Genomic DNA, 15788 nt, shown 5'->3' on the forward strand with positions numbered 1-15788 from the left:
TCTAGGTTTGTATTTTTTATATTATTCTCATACAATTATCTGATGTCTGAACACCTCTCAGCTTTCAAGTCGCTTTCAAGTCGCACTTCTTCTCACATTTTAGGTTTCTGCATTCAGCTTATATCTGATTGTACTCTACTCTGGTTTCTCTGTTCTGCTATTGTAGAAAACTAGGTCAGATGGAACTTTTTTTCTTAGATAACAAGAGAATTATTTCATATTAAGGTTTAATGTAGAATAAAAAAAACAAGATCCTCTAGATCAGATGAAGAAAAAAATCATGTTAACGGATCTGCCAATCTCTGTAAGTTATAATATCATTGAATATTATCTGAAACAACAAAAACAAATAAGCAGAGCTGATTACATTTAGAATCAAATGGAAGAAAAGGGAAAAGATTCAAACTTGTTTCTAGATTTAAACTTGTTTCTAAATAAAGCGCACAGTGAGACAGAGAAAAAAATCTAACTTGGCCATAGCTCAAACTATAAGTAAATTTTACCTATATAGCATTTTTCAGTAAAAAAAATAGGATGTTTCACAAAATGAATAACAGAAAAGAAAACAATATGCATATCAATTTAAACTAATAAAATATAAAAACAAGGAAACAAATTTAATAGGAAACAATGCTACCCAAAAGTCAAGCCAAGGCAATGCAAGTTTATTTATATAGCACTTTTCAGTAACAAGACGAAGTGTTGAACATGAACAGAAAAAACATTACAGAGAGAAATAGCTAAGTAAATCTTTGACTAGATGTTTTTATACATTAACAAACATACAGAACACATGAAATCACAGTACTTAATTGTTTTTTATTCATCATAAGAAATAAACTCATTAAATCCTAGAGGGTTTCTGATCTAAAGTAATTTTGCCTAACGTTTTTAAAGCTACATCTAGAAGAACTTATTTTGTTTTATTGTAACGAATAAGCTAAGTAAATCCTTGACTAGACTTTTTTAGTTCCACTGGAACAAGAGTTGTCACTAAAAATTCATAGCTGAATTGTTTCTGTTCACACAAAATCCTTAAAGCTACAACTTAAGGTCTCTGATCTGACCTTTCTGAAACTACACCTAAAATAGGAAGCAAGCAGGGGGTAAAGGGAAAAGGCAAAGGCGGTATGTGTGTGTGTGTGTGTGTGTTAATGTAATCTTGAGTGTTTTGGTGCAAGTCTGTGGACTGTGGCAGATAGCACTCGCAGCCATCGCCTTTGATAGTGATGGAACATTATCAGGCAGTGCAGTAGCGCTCTGTTCCAGGTCACAGATGTCACAGAGCGTCTTGTTTACATAACATTCAGGAGAAATTAAAATTGTCCGCCTTTCAAGGCCAACAGGGAGGCCAGATTCTGACAACAGCATTTGTTTTCGGGCAGTCTAAACATTTAAGCCTTCAGCTGCTTCTGATTAACTTATGGAGCTCAGTTTTGTCCTTAAACTAATACAACAATTAAGACTTTATGTTAATCAAAACTAAGACTAAAGCCTTTGAGTGGAGTTTTACTGAGGCGAGTTAATACAGAAGTGCACGAAGTACACGAAAGGGAACCAAGGAGCTTTCTCAACCCACCAGAGTTTGAAAGTATGAAAGAGCTGAGTGTCGTCAGTGTGACAGTGATGGGAGATATCAAGCAACAATTATGTAAGAGAAGCAAATAAAACACAATAGGGCCAACAACAGAGCCTTGTGGAATTTCAGATTCACCTGCATCCCTTCACAACAAGCCTTTAGTCTACCCAATCACCTGCGGAGAGGTGATTGGGTAGAGTAAGGTACATAAATACCCATCTGAAATTGGTCTAAAATGTAAACGTTATTGAGTGAAATTAAGTTTGAAATCCCTAATAAGATAGAAAAAGAAATGATTTATATATGTTGGGTTTTAAGCACATATATCCATAAATGATAAATAGTATTTGAAACCAATCTGAGACCATATTTCCTTTCCACAAAGAGTTTGCAGCAGTAGTTCTCTTGTTAGTAAGGGTTTAAAAACAGAGGTTATGCAGTCATGGTCCAGTGCCAGCAGACATTTGCATGCGATGTAACTGAAACCTAAAGAGTGTAACACAACTTTTGACTGGACTGGCACTTTCACGCTTGACTTATTGGTATGTGTTGTATAAATTTCGACAAATATAAAATAACTTTTCAGTTAAAAAACATTTTCTGTGATAAAAAAGCATTGTGCAAGGTGATTTGGTAAAAAGTAGCACTTTAATTTTGCCAATTTTCCCTCTAATTGGCAAACACTACAGGATGTTTCCTCCAAAACATTGACTCATACTCACTACCGTTTTTCAGTTGTGGTCCAGCCCACATTTCCTCTTTGCAAAGCCATAAACCCCCTTTACCTCATTCTTTTTGCAGGACTCTACTCCGCAGCAAATTAGGTAAGACGACTTAGATTTAAAGATATTAAATCTCTGCAGCAGTGCTTTCAATTCAGTGACAAAAGATTGCATCTGCAATTGTTTGGCCGTTTCTAACAGAGAACAAAAGAAAAAAGAAGCAACTAAAGGCAGTAAAAGGTTACAAATTGATAGAGTCTGGATTTTGTAACCTGAGTGGAAGTCAGACGTAGGAACAAAATACTACAAGAAAGATAGTTGAACAATAGTTTGTATGGTTTGGTGTTGGATGTTCACTGCAGAGCAGAACAATCTGTTCTTGAAGTAATAGATGTCCTTTATGTCTACGGAATCTTGTCATTGCAATTCATGGGATGCTTTAGTTTAGATGATTATTTGATATTAATACACCAACGATGTATCTGCCTCCTTAGAAAAAAAATCTTCTCAGTCTCATTATCTATTTCATAACCAGTGTCAAGAATTTATATTCTTTAATCATTGAGTTTAAATTATTGCAAATTTAATGAAAGAAATTAGATTTTGCCTGTTCTTCTTTCAGCTATTCTCTTTCAGCCATAGAGAGTCATGTTAACACTAATTTTTGCATCTTCTTTTCTTACAAAATAATTTTGCACATTTGACCAAAATGTACTTTTTTATCATTTTAAATGTTATGGATAATAATCACATTAATCTATTCTCTATAGTTTAACAAATCAAATACAAAATATAATTCATAAAGTGTCTATTTAAAAGACAAACTGACATTACATAAATTGAAATGTTCAAATGTTCAGTAAAATTCTAACTTTTATCAGGAGTTCATTGATCTCTCTTTGGAATTTAAAGCATCATTTTGAGTTTTACAACCTAAGTTAAATATGGCCGAAATGTTTGAAGAGGAAAGCCAATAAAGGGTTCAAAGGACAGAAACTGTTAGGTATATCTGCTTTGCACACCAGAACAGATAAACTGACAAGAGGAATCCTCACTTTGGTCCAGAATCAACTTCTCTCTCTTCTGATGGGGAATACATCAACACACTGTGGTTGTTTCAGACTTTGGGCCTGAAACAATGTAATTTATACAATGTCTATATAATTTAAGTTACAACTATGCAATGTATTGTTCCAAGACAACCAACTGAGGGGTATCTAGGCTGTTAAATGGGACTTTTGGAGGCGGTAAAGTAGACACTTTGCTACGGTAGGGTGACCAGACCTCCCCGATTTCTGGGGACAGTCCCCGTTTTGGACGACCAAAATACATTAAAGAACTTTTGTTGCTGTATCAAGCTTCCAGATCATTCACATCTTCTGGTTCTGGTCTACTCTCCATACCCAGAACCAAACATGGAGAAGCAGCATTCAATTCAATTCAATTCAATTTTATTTATATAGCGCCAAATCATGAAACATGTCATCTCAAGGCACTTTACAAAGTCAAGTTCAATCATATTATACAGATTGGGTCAGATTATACAGATTGGTCAAAAATGTCCTATATAAGGAAACCAGTTGATTGCATCAAAGTCCCGACAAGCAGCATTCACTCCTGGGGAACCGTAGAGCCACAGGAAGAGTCATCTGCATTGTACATGGCTTTGCTGCAATCCCTCATACTGAGCAAGCATGAAGCGACAGTGGGAAGAAAAACCACCCATTAACGGGAAAAAAAAAAACCTCCGGCAGAACCGGGCTCAGTATGAACGGTCATCTGCCTCGACCGACTGGGGTTACAGAAGACAGAACAGAGACACAACAAGAGAAACAAAAAAGCACAGAAGCACACATTGATCTAGTAATCTGTTCTACATTAGATGGTAGTAGCGGGTGATCCGTCTTCTCTGGATGATGTCACAGTTAACAGAACGCCAGACCAGGTGTACCTACTATGAAGAGAAAAGAGAGAGAACAGAAAGTTAAAGCAGAAATGACAACACATAATGCATAATTGAAGAACAGTAGAACTCAATATAGTGAGAAAATTAGGTCCTGATATACTCCAGTAACCTAAGCCTATAGCAGTAAAACTATAAAGGTAGCTGAGAGTAACATGAGCCACTAGTTATAATTTTTGTCAAAAAGAAAGGTTTTAAGCCTAGTCTTAAAAGTAGACAGGGTGTCTGCCTCACGGACCAAAACTGGGAGTTGGTTCCACAGGAGAGGATCCACATTCAGCATCTATGCTCCACAAATCTGGAACAAACGTCCAGCAGACTGATTTACTTTAAATCAAAACTGAAAACCTACCTGTTTGGAGTTGCTTTCGGCCCATAATAACAGGAACATTGACCAACACGTTTGATGTTTTCACTTGATACAATTCAATGTTTTTTACTGGTCTCACAACCATTGGCTGCTTGATGTGTTTATGATTTTATGTTTTCATGATGTAAAGCACTTTGAACCGCTTTGCTGCTGAAATGTGCTATGCAAATAAAATTGATTTGACCTGTCCCTGACAAAAGATGTCCCCGGGATTGACCCCAATTTGAGGTTTTTATGATGCAGCAAAAAAGTTGCAGACAGCAAGAGCTGTTACCCGGTCCAGATATATTAGAATAGCTGAGCACACCTCACCCCGCCCCATCAGCATTGCGGTTTGACTAACCTGTACGATGCATTTTCACCACAGAGACAAAGAAAATCCCAAATTTGAGTTCTTTTATTTTTATGAAGGATTATTCACAAAGCTTTTCTTATTTTCATTTGGATGGAAATGTCAAAAATGTTCAGCATTTTTTCAAAAACATTTCCACGTCTCTTCAGAAGTTCATGTACAGTTGCCTTTAGGTTTCTGATGTTAATGTGTTTTAAACCCAATGATTATAATGTGGTGCTGAGTAGTTTCTACGATTTTAGCAAAGTATGAGCTAAAGTTTAAGTATAAGCCACACACCCCCACCTCCCAGCTAAAGTCCTCTAAATTGGTGGAAGTAGCTAAATGTGTGTAAAAGGTTGTATATGAGGTGTTTGTATGTACTACTAAGCTAATCCAAACATCTTATGGCAGTTAAGAGTCATTAATTTATTTTCACATGCCGACTTCATTTTGTGGTTATTTTCTTCTAGCACACATTTGCTTTTCATTGGGTAATTAGAAATCCATAAAAATGTTCAGAAATATATTCAGAATTATCTCTGTTGTAGACATGGAAAATCGTCACAATAGTGAACGGTATCACAAAGTCAAAGCTAGCAAACACAAGGGCAAAGATGGTAAATGGCCTATACTTATGTACTTGCATATAATTATGAAGTCCAGTGACCAAATTTCAATTTTGGGTCATCTACCAACTTTCTGATGCTTCATTAAAGTCTGTGTTGTTCAGATGTCACAGTTATGTGGCTGAACAAACATGCACAAAAATTTGTCTTGTTGATGTTAGTTGAAATAAGCAGAAATGAGTGGAATGTGAATGAAATGTCCAAAGAAATACATTTTTTGTTCATATATTCGTTATTACATCCTGCCCAGATGCATAAAACCCATTACAAAAGCAAAAATAAACTGTATTTCCTGTTTTATTAAATCACTTCCCCAATGTGTGAGTTTCACTTCTTTGTCTTGTACAGTTCAATAAATCTGCTCAGCCTCCCTGCAGCATGAGACACCTGACTACCTGCTCCCTGACCCTCCTGCTGCTGCCATCGCTGATCCAGGGTCAGATGTTAGACCCCGATGATGGGAGGCCGTCGTGCGATCACTGCGACCTCCACCTCTCCTGTAACTGCTCCTTCAGCGGATTCACCCGTGTTCCCACGGTAACAGACCAAGCTCTGAGCCTCGACCTCTCCTTCAACAACATCACAATGGTGACCCAAGATGATCTGATGGGACACTCACGACTGAGGGCTTTGGACCTCCATGGTAACCATTGCTTTCAGTGAGTCTCGCTGCATCGGCCAGCAGGACGTGGCTGAATGCAGACGTTTGTGTCCTGCAGGTAACAGACTAGCTGTGATCCATCCATCAGCGTTCGACTCTCTGTGGAGCCTGGAGGAGCTGGATCTTTCTGGCAACCTGCTGACAACTCTCAACCACAACTGGTTCAGTAAGCTGGAGGTTCTGCAGCAGCTCAACCTGCTTGACAACCCGTACAGGTGAGGAGTTCAACAGAAGTATCTAAATGACCTGTCTGTGGCAATGTCTGCAGCCACACTGCAACCTTATTGCTGGTCTACGCACATCTCCACATTTATGGGCCTGGTGGTGACACCTACAGGGTATAATGGGGACTTATTGCGAAAACTGCTATTTTACATACATGATAAATACAACTATTTAGTTGTCTTACCTATTTGACCTAAATTAACTCTTTTTTTGAGTTTTCCAGATGCCTCAGTCATCTCAGCTCTTCGTTGTTTCAAGGACTCGTCAGACTGAGAAGGCTGAAGTTTGGGGGTTCAGATCTGAAGGAGCTGAGGACTGGAGATCTGTTGGGTGTCACCGAGCTGGAGGATCTCACTGTGCATGCCAACAACCTGGCCAGGTGTTAACACATTCATCATTCACAACGCACTGATGTGACAACCTATACGCATCTTCTTACAGCTAAAGGTTAGCCATTTCAATCCTTGACTTTTCTCCGTTCTCTGCAGGTATGACTCTGGCACATTAGGAGACATTTGGCCTCTGGGTCGTGTTACCTTAAGCCTCCACGGCCCGTTCCTAACCAATGTGGCCGTGGCTGCAGCTGTGCTCGCTGACATATCGTACCCTGAGACTCCGATTACTCTAGAGGACCTCCATCTGGTTGGCAATCAGTCAGTCCAGCCCTTCAGAGAGTCGGCCAAGAGGAGGATCAGGTTTGATTGTTATGTTCTTCTCGTTTTGTTCCTGCTGTAACACAAGCACATTTTATTTTTTGCATGCCTCCAGAAACTTTTTTGGTGTTGTTGCTCTTCAGGCATCTTTCTTTCCGCAATTTTTCTGTGTCTGACGAGTCGATTGTCGACCTACTGGTGGTTTTGGATGGAGTCCCGCTCTCTCTCGTTTCTTTTGAAGATGTCACGCTGAATGGCGAGGGCAGGTAGGAAATCATAAAATGAGAATCACCTGCAAATATTTCAGCACTTCACCATGACATCATGTAGAGCACATCGCCCGAGTCCAGTCATTGCCTCCACCAATCATTTAGCAGAATAAAGAAAATTAAGTGAGTGTGATTTTGCTCTTGGGTACGCAGCCCAGAAGAACAGACTGTCCAAAACTAAGAAAGAAACTATGTAAGGACTTTCAACAAACATATTTAATATTTCTTACATTAGGTAAACCAACCACTCACCAGGATGATTGTATGTAGAACTGATGAAATACATGACATCAGTTGTTATTAAACTCAAATGAGGTGAAATCCACTTTGAAACCTGTTAGAATCTGAAATACTTCTTTAAACAGTGGTAGTCTGGGTGGATTCAAGTAAGATACCAACAGTGACACCTTCTGGCCTTAACACATGATGACAGGTAGTTTCTGGTCCCGAAGGAGAACTACAGGATATTCTGCACACAAGTGCATAAATAAAATGTTTGTATTCTTCAATGACTGAGTTAAATCTCATTGAGACACAAGATCTCAGCTTCAAGAGTGACATGTTTTAAATAGTTATAGTATGTCTATTCCTGTACACTGAATCACCTGCATATTTTCATCTATAAGGAAATTATTGGTCTTTTTCCATCGCATATATAGGCAGGGGTGAAAGTAAGCCGGTACGGTATGGTATGTTACTGCGTAGGGGGGAGTGGGGTAAATTGAGCCATTTTTTACTTATGCTGTCCTCCAGGCAAAGGAAAATAATATACAAGCAAAACAAAAACATTTATTTCAGGATGTCTTCCATTAGTAGAAATGCTAAGAATGCATACTTGGCATAAAGGAAAGGAAATGTGACTTCAAGAAACTGAAAAGGTCTGGACTTTCCACTAAACTGCTAAATTACTTCTATTAAGCTACCATACAGTATTGCGGAGACGTGTTATGTCTTCCTGCATAACTGTATGGTATGGGAGCTGCATAGTCCAGGAGAGGAAGGACCTAGCATGGGTGGTGAGAACAGCGCAGGGAATTGTGGGATGCCGTCTGCAGGATTTGGACTTAGCTTATGCACATTGAGTCCAAAGAAGGGCCAGACACATCTACAATGATTTCCTGACGTGCTTGTGTTCTTTTTGTTTCTCTTCTGTGGCAGATGGATTGTTCTCAGCCCAGTAGCTCAGAGTTCTGATAACAGAGAGTTTGTGCTCCAGTTGGTGATGTGAATCAAAATGCAGTTATTGGTCTATGTGTGGGGGCTTCCGGTAAACCTTAGTACTGAGACCATCTTCCTCAATGTGTACCGCCCAATCCAGAAAGGGTAATGTGTTGTTCTTGCCCTCCTCTCTGGTAAAACGTATGTTGTTGTCCACTGAGTTGATGTGGTTGGTGAATGCCGCAACTTCTTTGGTTTGGATTTTGACCCAACGTCATCCACGTATCTGAACCAGTGAGTTGGTGGTGTTCCCTTGTAAGCACTGACTGCCCTGCTCTCCACCTCCGCCATGCACAAATTGGCCACAATGGCTGACACTGGGGAGCGCATGGCACACCCATGTTTCTGTTTGTAAAAATGTTCCCTGTGCTTCTCCATGTTCCAACTAAGTGCTGACAGTGTTCACTGCCTCTGATTTCAGAAAGGAAGTGAAATGACATCAAAGGAAACAATGTTTTCCCCTGATGACAGTCACAGGTGTCGGACTTTGGAAATGAAGTCTGCGGAGTTTTGTATGTGGTGTGGAGTGTTTCCAACCAGCGGAACCAAAATTGTTGCAAGATGTTTTGCAATTTTGTTTGTGACCGAGTAATGCTGCTGACAATGGGTCTGAGATGAACCCCTTCTTTTTGTATTTCTGGAATTCTATATATGCATGCAATGGCCTCGTCTGGGTACAGCTGATAGTAGCGGGAGCCTATCAGCTGTACCCAGGTCAGGGTATGATCGGGGGAATACAATATATCCACCTGGCTTTATTCAGAATAGAACAACTGCGAGATGCACAGTTATCAAATTGCCCTTACAAGAAGAACTTCCATCTTTGCTGAGCAACAAAGACATATTAAACACAGCAGTAGTTTACCAGTTTGTTTGTCTTCCAAGTGCCCAGACTAGACTTGCACCAGATTGTAATTACAGTTGCAACATTACTGAATAACTAACAATTTTGAGCTCTTTTAATGTTACGAATAGAAAGTTTGTATCTGGAGCCACAACAGTTTTGCTTCCCGACTTATTTCCGCATCTCAACAACACAAAAATATGTCACATTTAGGTCAGGCACTCATGCACAATTTGCCATATTCAGAATAATTTAATTCTGACATGCATGTCGATCGGACTATCAATCGGCATAAACCACCCCTCATTCGGAATACAATTTCATTCCAATTGAGTTTAATCTGATCGTAATATTTCGATCGTGTTATTTACATGACACATTTTTATTCCGATCTGCCATTTATTCTGGGTACTTTTGTCCATGTAAACGTAGCTACCGATCCAGGAATCTTTTCTATGTTAGAAGGGTGATTGCAGATAATCAGCCCACCTGGATGGTGTCACAGCTAACAGAACGTCAGGCACAGCTTCAGATGCTTCAAATAGTAACCACCGATCAGGCCTGAAATCTGGGTGTAGTAATAGACTCAGACCCGAACCTTCAAAGGCATCTAAACATATTTACAACGTATTTTGTTCACCTGAGGAACGTTCCAAGTATTAAAGGACTAATGTTTCAGCAGAATCTGGAAAAACTAATTCATCTTTAGTAGAAATGATTACTAAAACGGGGTTGTCAAAGGTCTGCCAAAAAAGTTATTCAGACAGCTGCAGTTGATCCAGAATGCTGGTGCCTGTGTCCTCACCAAGACGATGAAAGTAGAGCACATTCCCCGAGTTCTAAAATCCTTCAACACAACCCCGTGAATATTTGATGGGACTAGATGCAGGCACAGAAATTGCCATACATTTTTTTTTGTGTGTGTGTGGGGGTGGGGTGTTATTTATAGTACCTGTAAGAATTTTAAACTGCTTTCACCCTTGCCTATATGCCCACATTACCCACAATCATACTGGAAGCTACCATCTTGGCTTGTTCGTACTTTCTCATTCCTGAGGTCAACAATGAACGAGGAAGGACGTAATTCCTGTATGCCTGTCCCTCTGCTTGGAATAAGTTACGAAACTCCTTAAGTGTTCAGGAGCTTGGCACCTCAGATTGTGTAAATGCAAAATTGTATGATGTAATAATCTTTTAGACATTTATGCTGGTGTTAGTCTTGCAACCTTCTATTCCAAGTTGCCATTCCTTTTCTTTTATACATATACACAAATACTGTATCGTTGTGACACCTATTTTTTTTTCTAAAGGATTATTTTTAGCTTGATTTTGAATAGATAAAATTTTACATCTTTCCTGACATAACGTTATGACTGTTTTATTTCTAGTTAACTGTGTGATTCCCACTCTTTGTCTGTGGCAGGTGGGAGAAAGCCAGTTGGACCGATCACAAAAACATTGACCAGTTCTTTCTAAGAAATGTTGTGGTGCTAGATGTCTTCAAGTTCACCTCATTGGTAAAGCTAAAGTTTCTTCTGCAATATCCAAGGACGGTGTCAGTCACAAACGCTGGGGTAAACATGCTGATAGCAACTACTGAAATATTTCAGTGCTCTTGTAGTCTTACCAAAGCCAAACATTAGCAGAGGAAACCGTTCTGTGTTGAAACTGCTGGAGTTGTCATTTCTTACGCTTTCTTTTAAAATTTACTTTCACCTTCAGGTGTTTGTGATTCCATGTGAGACTTCCAGACTACTGGTAAATCTGCAGTACCTAGACTTGTCCAGCAATCTACTGACTGATCTGACTTTGGCAGAATCACTTTGTCATGGAGAGAAAACACTTGAAGAACTCAGAGTTTTAAACATCAGTGGAAACCCTCTAAAGGTCTCAGCATCAAACTCAAAGTAAAATCTTCAAATTTCCAGGCATCCAATTACCTTGGTTTCAAGGGTTTGTCCACTTCTGTCTACATAGTCTTTGTCCACGATCAACCAACTGGTGGCCAAACTGAAACTGACCCACCTGGACATCAGCAGAACCGGCTACAGCTCGATGCCCTCAAGTTGCTCCTGGCCTTCTACTTTGAAATACCTCAACATCTCCAGAGCTAAGCTAAGATCCATCACGGACTGTCTACCAACATCACTTGAGGTAAAGACACTGATCTTTGAAGAGGTAAACCCAATACATTTGAAGCAGTCGAATCAAAAACCCTCTTAAATTCCTTTGTGCTTCAATAATTACAGGTGCTGGATCTAAGCTACAATGATCTCAAAAGCTTCTCCCGGGGCTTACCTTTGCTGAGAGAACTGTACCTGTCAGGAAACAAGTTCTTAAGGTTACCTGCTGGACAGAGCTTCCCCAATCTACAAACTCTTACAATGCAGGTTAGAAACAATACTATACCTCCCAATCAAGTCAACTCTGTTCTACAGGCTTTGAAACCTACAGATTTCTTTATTTTCAGTTTAACACCCTGAACGTGTTCAGCCTCCCAGACCTCCGGTCATACAGACGACTCGAGAACCTCCAAGCAGGTTACAACAAGTTCATCTGCACCTGTGATTTTGTAAACTTTCTACAGTCCCAGCTAAAAGGAGGAGGAGACGTCAAGTTAACAGACAGAGAGGACGGCTATGTCTGCGACTCCCCTTTCCATCTGAAGGGAGAGGCAGTGAGTCAGGTCCGCCTCTCTGTCCGTGATTGCCACCAGGTTTTGTTTATCTCTTTGTGCTGCGGGGTTTTCCTTTTTATTGGAGTGCTGCTATGTGTTCTGCTCTGGCGACTCCACACCTTCTGGTACCTAAAGATGACCTGGGCGTGGCTCAAGGCCAAGCGATGTTCCCAGAAGCAACGGAAAGACACCGTGGAGTCAGAGGGGTTGCTTTCCTTTGATGCTTTCGTTTCATATAGTGAAAGGGATTCTTCCTGGGTGGAAAACTTCTTGGTACCGGAGCTGGAAGAACCAACGTGAGTATTTTTTTAACCATTTGCCCTGATTCTTTCTAGACTGGTAGTGCAGTCATAACAAAATATATGCAAATTACCCGGTGGACATTTTTCAGTTCCAGTCCATCAATGTAAACGGGTAAACAATGACCTCTGCATATGTCAATATGACAGTTAGTCCATAACCTTGTTTCCTGCTTGTTTCTTGCCAGTGAGGATAGTTCCAGGAGTCCCAGTTTCTCTCGGCCGATGTCCTTATGCCTCCACAAGCGTGACTTCCTTCCGGGATACCCGATTATGGACAACATCATGAGCGCCATTGAGCACAGCCGACGGACTATCTTTATCCTCTCTGAGAACTTTGTCCAGTCCGACTGGTGCCGCTATGAGCTGGACTTCTCCCACTTCTGGCTCTTTGACGTCGGTGGAGACGCTGCCATCTTGATCCTGCTCGAACCGCTTCCCAAGGATAACGTACCCAAACGTTTCTACAAACTGCGCAAACTCATGAGCTCCACCACCTACCTGGAGTGGCCTCAGGAGGAGGACAGGAGGCCAGAGTTCTGGAGGAGTCTACGCAACGCTCTGAAAAGAGACAGTGACTGAAAAGAAAAGAGTTGGAAAGGATAGAGGGAGGGAGAGAAAAACATTTTTTGAGTGTAGATTCAAACAAAGAACAATAAGAAAGTAAAGGAACAAATTTTGACATACAGAAAAATTTGGTTGAATAAACAGGGCAAAATATCTTGCCGTTTAGCTGAGCAATAGACTGGACTGGACACACAACTGTGAAGTCGTCTACAAGAAGGAACCAAGCAGACCGTACTTCCTGAGGAAGCTCAGGCCTTTCAGGTTATGCAGCGACATGCTGCAGATCTTCAATAAGTCTGTGGTGGAGAGAGTGGTCTTTTCAATCATCCTCTGCTAGGGTAGAAACATCAGAGCCAGTGACTTAAAAAAGCTCAAGAAGCTGAAAAAGAAGGCTGGTTCTCATATGGGAACTCCTCTAGAACCCCTGGAGATGACTGTGACGGATGTTTCATAAAATCTAATGTGTTTTAGTCAGACCCGCTGTAATACAGACCGCTACATGACTTTCTTCCTACTCAAGGCCATTAGCATCAACAACGCCTCTTTATAGAAACCTGGATTAAAATGCAATCTTTTTCAGGGATTGGTTAAAGTAAGGAGGTAAGATCAAAATGTTAAGCATCATTCCCTCTGCCAACAGTGTACTGTATACTGAAGAGGGTAATTGGTGTTTTTGGCTTCTGTGCATAGTATTATTAAACTAGTTTTAAACCAGGCCACTAGGTGGAGCTGTGGATTTGTAATATTTGTTGGACCCTGATCCCAGGAGAGAGCTTTAACTTTAGGACCCGAGGAACTATGAAGAATTTAACTAAGTTGCCGTAACTAACTTCTCAAATTAGGCTTAAAGTATAGTTTCTGTGTCAAGAGTAATTTCCTTTAAAATAACTTATTCAATGTGTGACCACTTCTTCAGGGTAAAAGGTAAAACTTAACTATATGGAATAATGATGTGAAAACAATTTAAAAATTTTCAAACAGTTTTGTAGAAGAAGTATTAATGCATCTGACTGCATTACCAAACAATAATATAAATAATCTCCCGCTCTGACTTTATATTCAGAGGCCATCATACAAATAACAGACTTATAAATTTGACTAATCTTGTGCGCTTATTAATATTCAGTGCTAAAACATGTTTTAAATATTGTCTTACATGTATGGCATTGTTGCCTCCCATCCAGGTTTCTGGGAAGCTGTGGGTGTCTCCTCTGGTCAAAGTATGGTGGTTCTCCTCATAGCTGTGTACTGACGCTAGGTTGGCTCCTTCAAACTGACAGTAAAAGTGGAGAAAAAACATATCAGGCAGCTTCCAGAGATCCTATTTGTACCATGTACAAGGCAAGACAAATTTAGTGTATAGCACTTTTCAGTACAAAGACAAAGCAAAGTGCTTTACACAATTAAAATATAGGAAAATTAAAGCAAGTTGGAATAAAATGTACGAGAAATTAAACAAAATATAACATGGGGAAAATGTTTGGGAAAATATAAAAAAACTGTTGAATGACAACCTGAACTAATGATGTTTTAGTTAAAACAGTTTAAGTAGAAAAATTGAAGGCAATCCTGAACAAATGTGTTCTTAATCTTGATTTAAAAAAAAAACTGTGTTCTAGGTATGCAGAGTAGGCTGGAGCCAGAAGACATGAGTGGTCTGGAGGTATTTAGGTGCTAATTCAGGGATTTATAGACTAACAGAAGTATTTTAAAGTCTATTCTCTGGGATGCAGGGAGCCATTGGAAGGACTTTAGAACCGGGTCCATGTTCTCTACTTTCTTAGTCTTAGTGAGGACGCGGGCAGCAGCGTTCTGGATCAGCTGCAGCTGTCTGATCCACTTTTTAGGCAGACCTGTGAAAACATTGATGTAGTAATCAATTCTACTAAAAATAAACGCATGGAATAGTTTTTCCAGATAATGCTGAGACATCAGTCCTTCAATTCTGGAATTGTTCTTCAGGTGATAGAAGGTCTTTAAATGCTTTTGGAGGTTCCAGTCTGAGTCTATCACTACACCCAGATTTCAGGCCTGATTATTGGTTTTTAGCTCAAGCAGCTGAATCTGTGTGCTAACTTTTAAACTCTCCTCGACTGGTCCAAATATTACTTCAGTTTTGTTTTTATTCAATTGAAGAAAGATTTGACACATCCAGGCATTGATTTCTTCTGGGCATTTACTCAGTGCCTGAACTGTAAAGCTGTGTGTCGTCTGCATAGTTATGGTAGCTGATGTTGTTGTTTTTTTATGATCTGAGCAAGAGGGAGCATGTAGATATTGAATAGGAGGGGACCCAGGATGGTCCCTTGGGGAACCTCACATGTGATTTTTTTGTCATCTCTGATTTAAAGTTACCTACTGACACAAAAAAGTCCTTTAAGTAGGATTTAAACCAGTGGAGAGCTGTACCAGAGAGGCCGACCCAGTTCTCCAGGCGTTCTAACAGAATGGAGTGATCAACAGTATCGAATGCTGCACTGAGGTCCAATAGAACCAGCACGGTGGTTCTTCCACAGTCTGTATTTATATGTCATTAAACACCTTGATAAGGGCGGCCTCTGTACTGTGGTGAGAAAACCTGACTGGAAAACGTCAAAGCGGCTGGTCGTTGTTAAGAAGGTGTTTAATTGTTGAAACACAGCTTTTTCAATAATCTTACTGATAAAGAGGAGGTATTAAGGAGTAATAGGTTAAAGGCTAGTTCTTTTCAGGTCTTAACAGTCAACAAGATGGTGTAATGGTCAGGATACAGGTAGGAATATAATAAGGATCGCACTCCAT

The 15788-nt window shown here is 39.9% G+C and overlaps 1 protein-coding gene across 2 annotated transcripts; it reads left to right on the plus strand.

The window, feature by feature from the left end:
* The first annotated feature begins 5833 nt into the window (after window positions 1–5833).
* On the plus strand, window positions 5834–13376 carry LOC105917581 (toll-like receptor 2). 2 transcript variants are annotated; one of them, XM_021310560.2, is made up of 11 exons: window positions 5834–6237; window positions 6314–6470; window positions 6704–6859; window positions 6969–7175; window positions 7277–7399; window positions 10888–11038; window positions 11187–11351; window positions 11442–11618; window positions 11714–11854; window positions 11935–12437; window positions 12629–13376. In XM_021310560.2, exons 1-11 carry the CDS (start codon window positions 5973–5975, stop codon window positions 13020–13022), a joined length of 2439 nt encoding a protein of 812 aa, XP_021166235.2. In that variant the 5' UTR covers window positions 5834–5972; the 3' UTR covers window positions 13023–13376. The 2 variants fall into 2 exon arrangements, with proteins under 2 accessions (XP_021166235.2, XP_035989887.1); XM_036133994.1 differs by having other exon boundaries at window positions 6344–6470.
* Window positions 13377–15788: the final 2412 nt, after the last annotated feature.

The sequence above is a fragment of the Fundulus heteroclitus genome, unplaced genomic scaffold (genome assembly GCF_011125445.2).
Source record: "Fundulus heteroclitus isolate FHET01 unplaced genomic scaffold, MU-UCD_Fhet_4.1 scaffold_71, whole genome shotgun sequence".
Classification (NCBI taxonomy): domain Eukaryota; kingdom Metazoa; phylum Chordata; class Actinopteri; order Cyprinodontiformes; family Fundulidae; genus Fundulus; species Fundulus heteroclitus.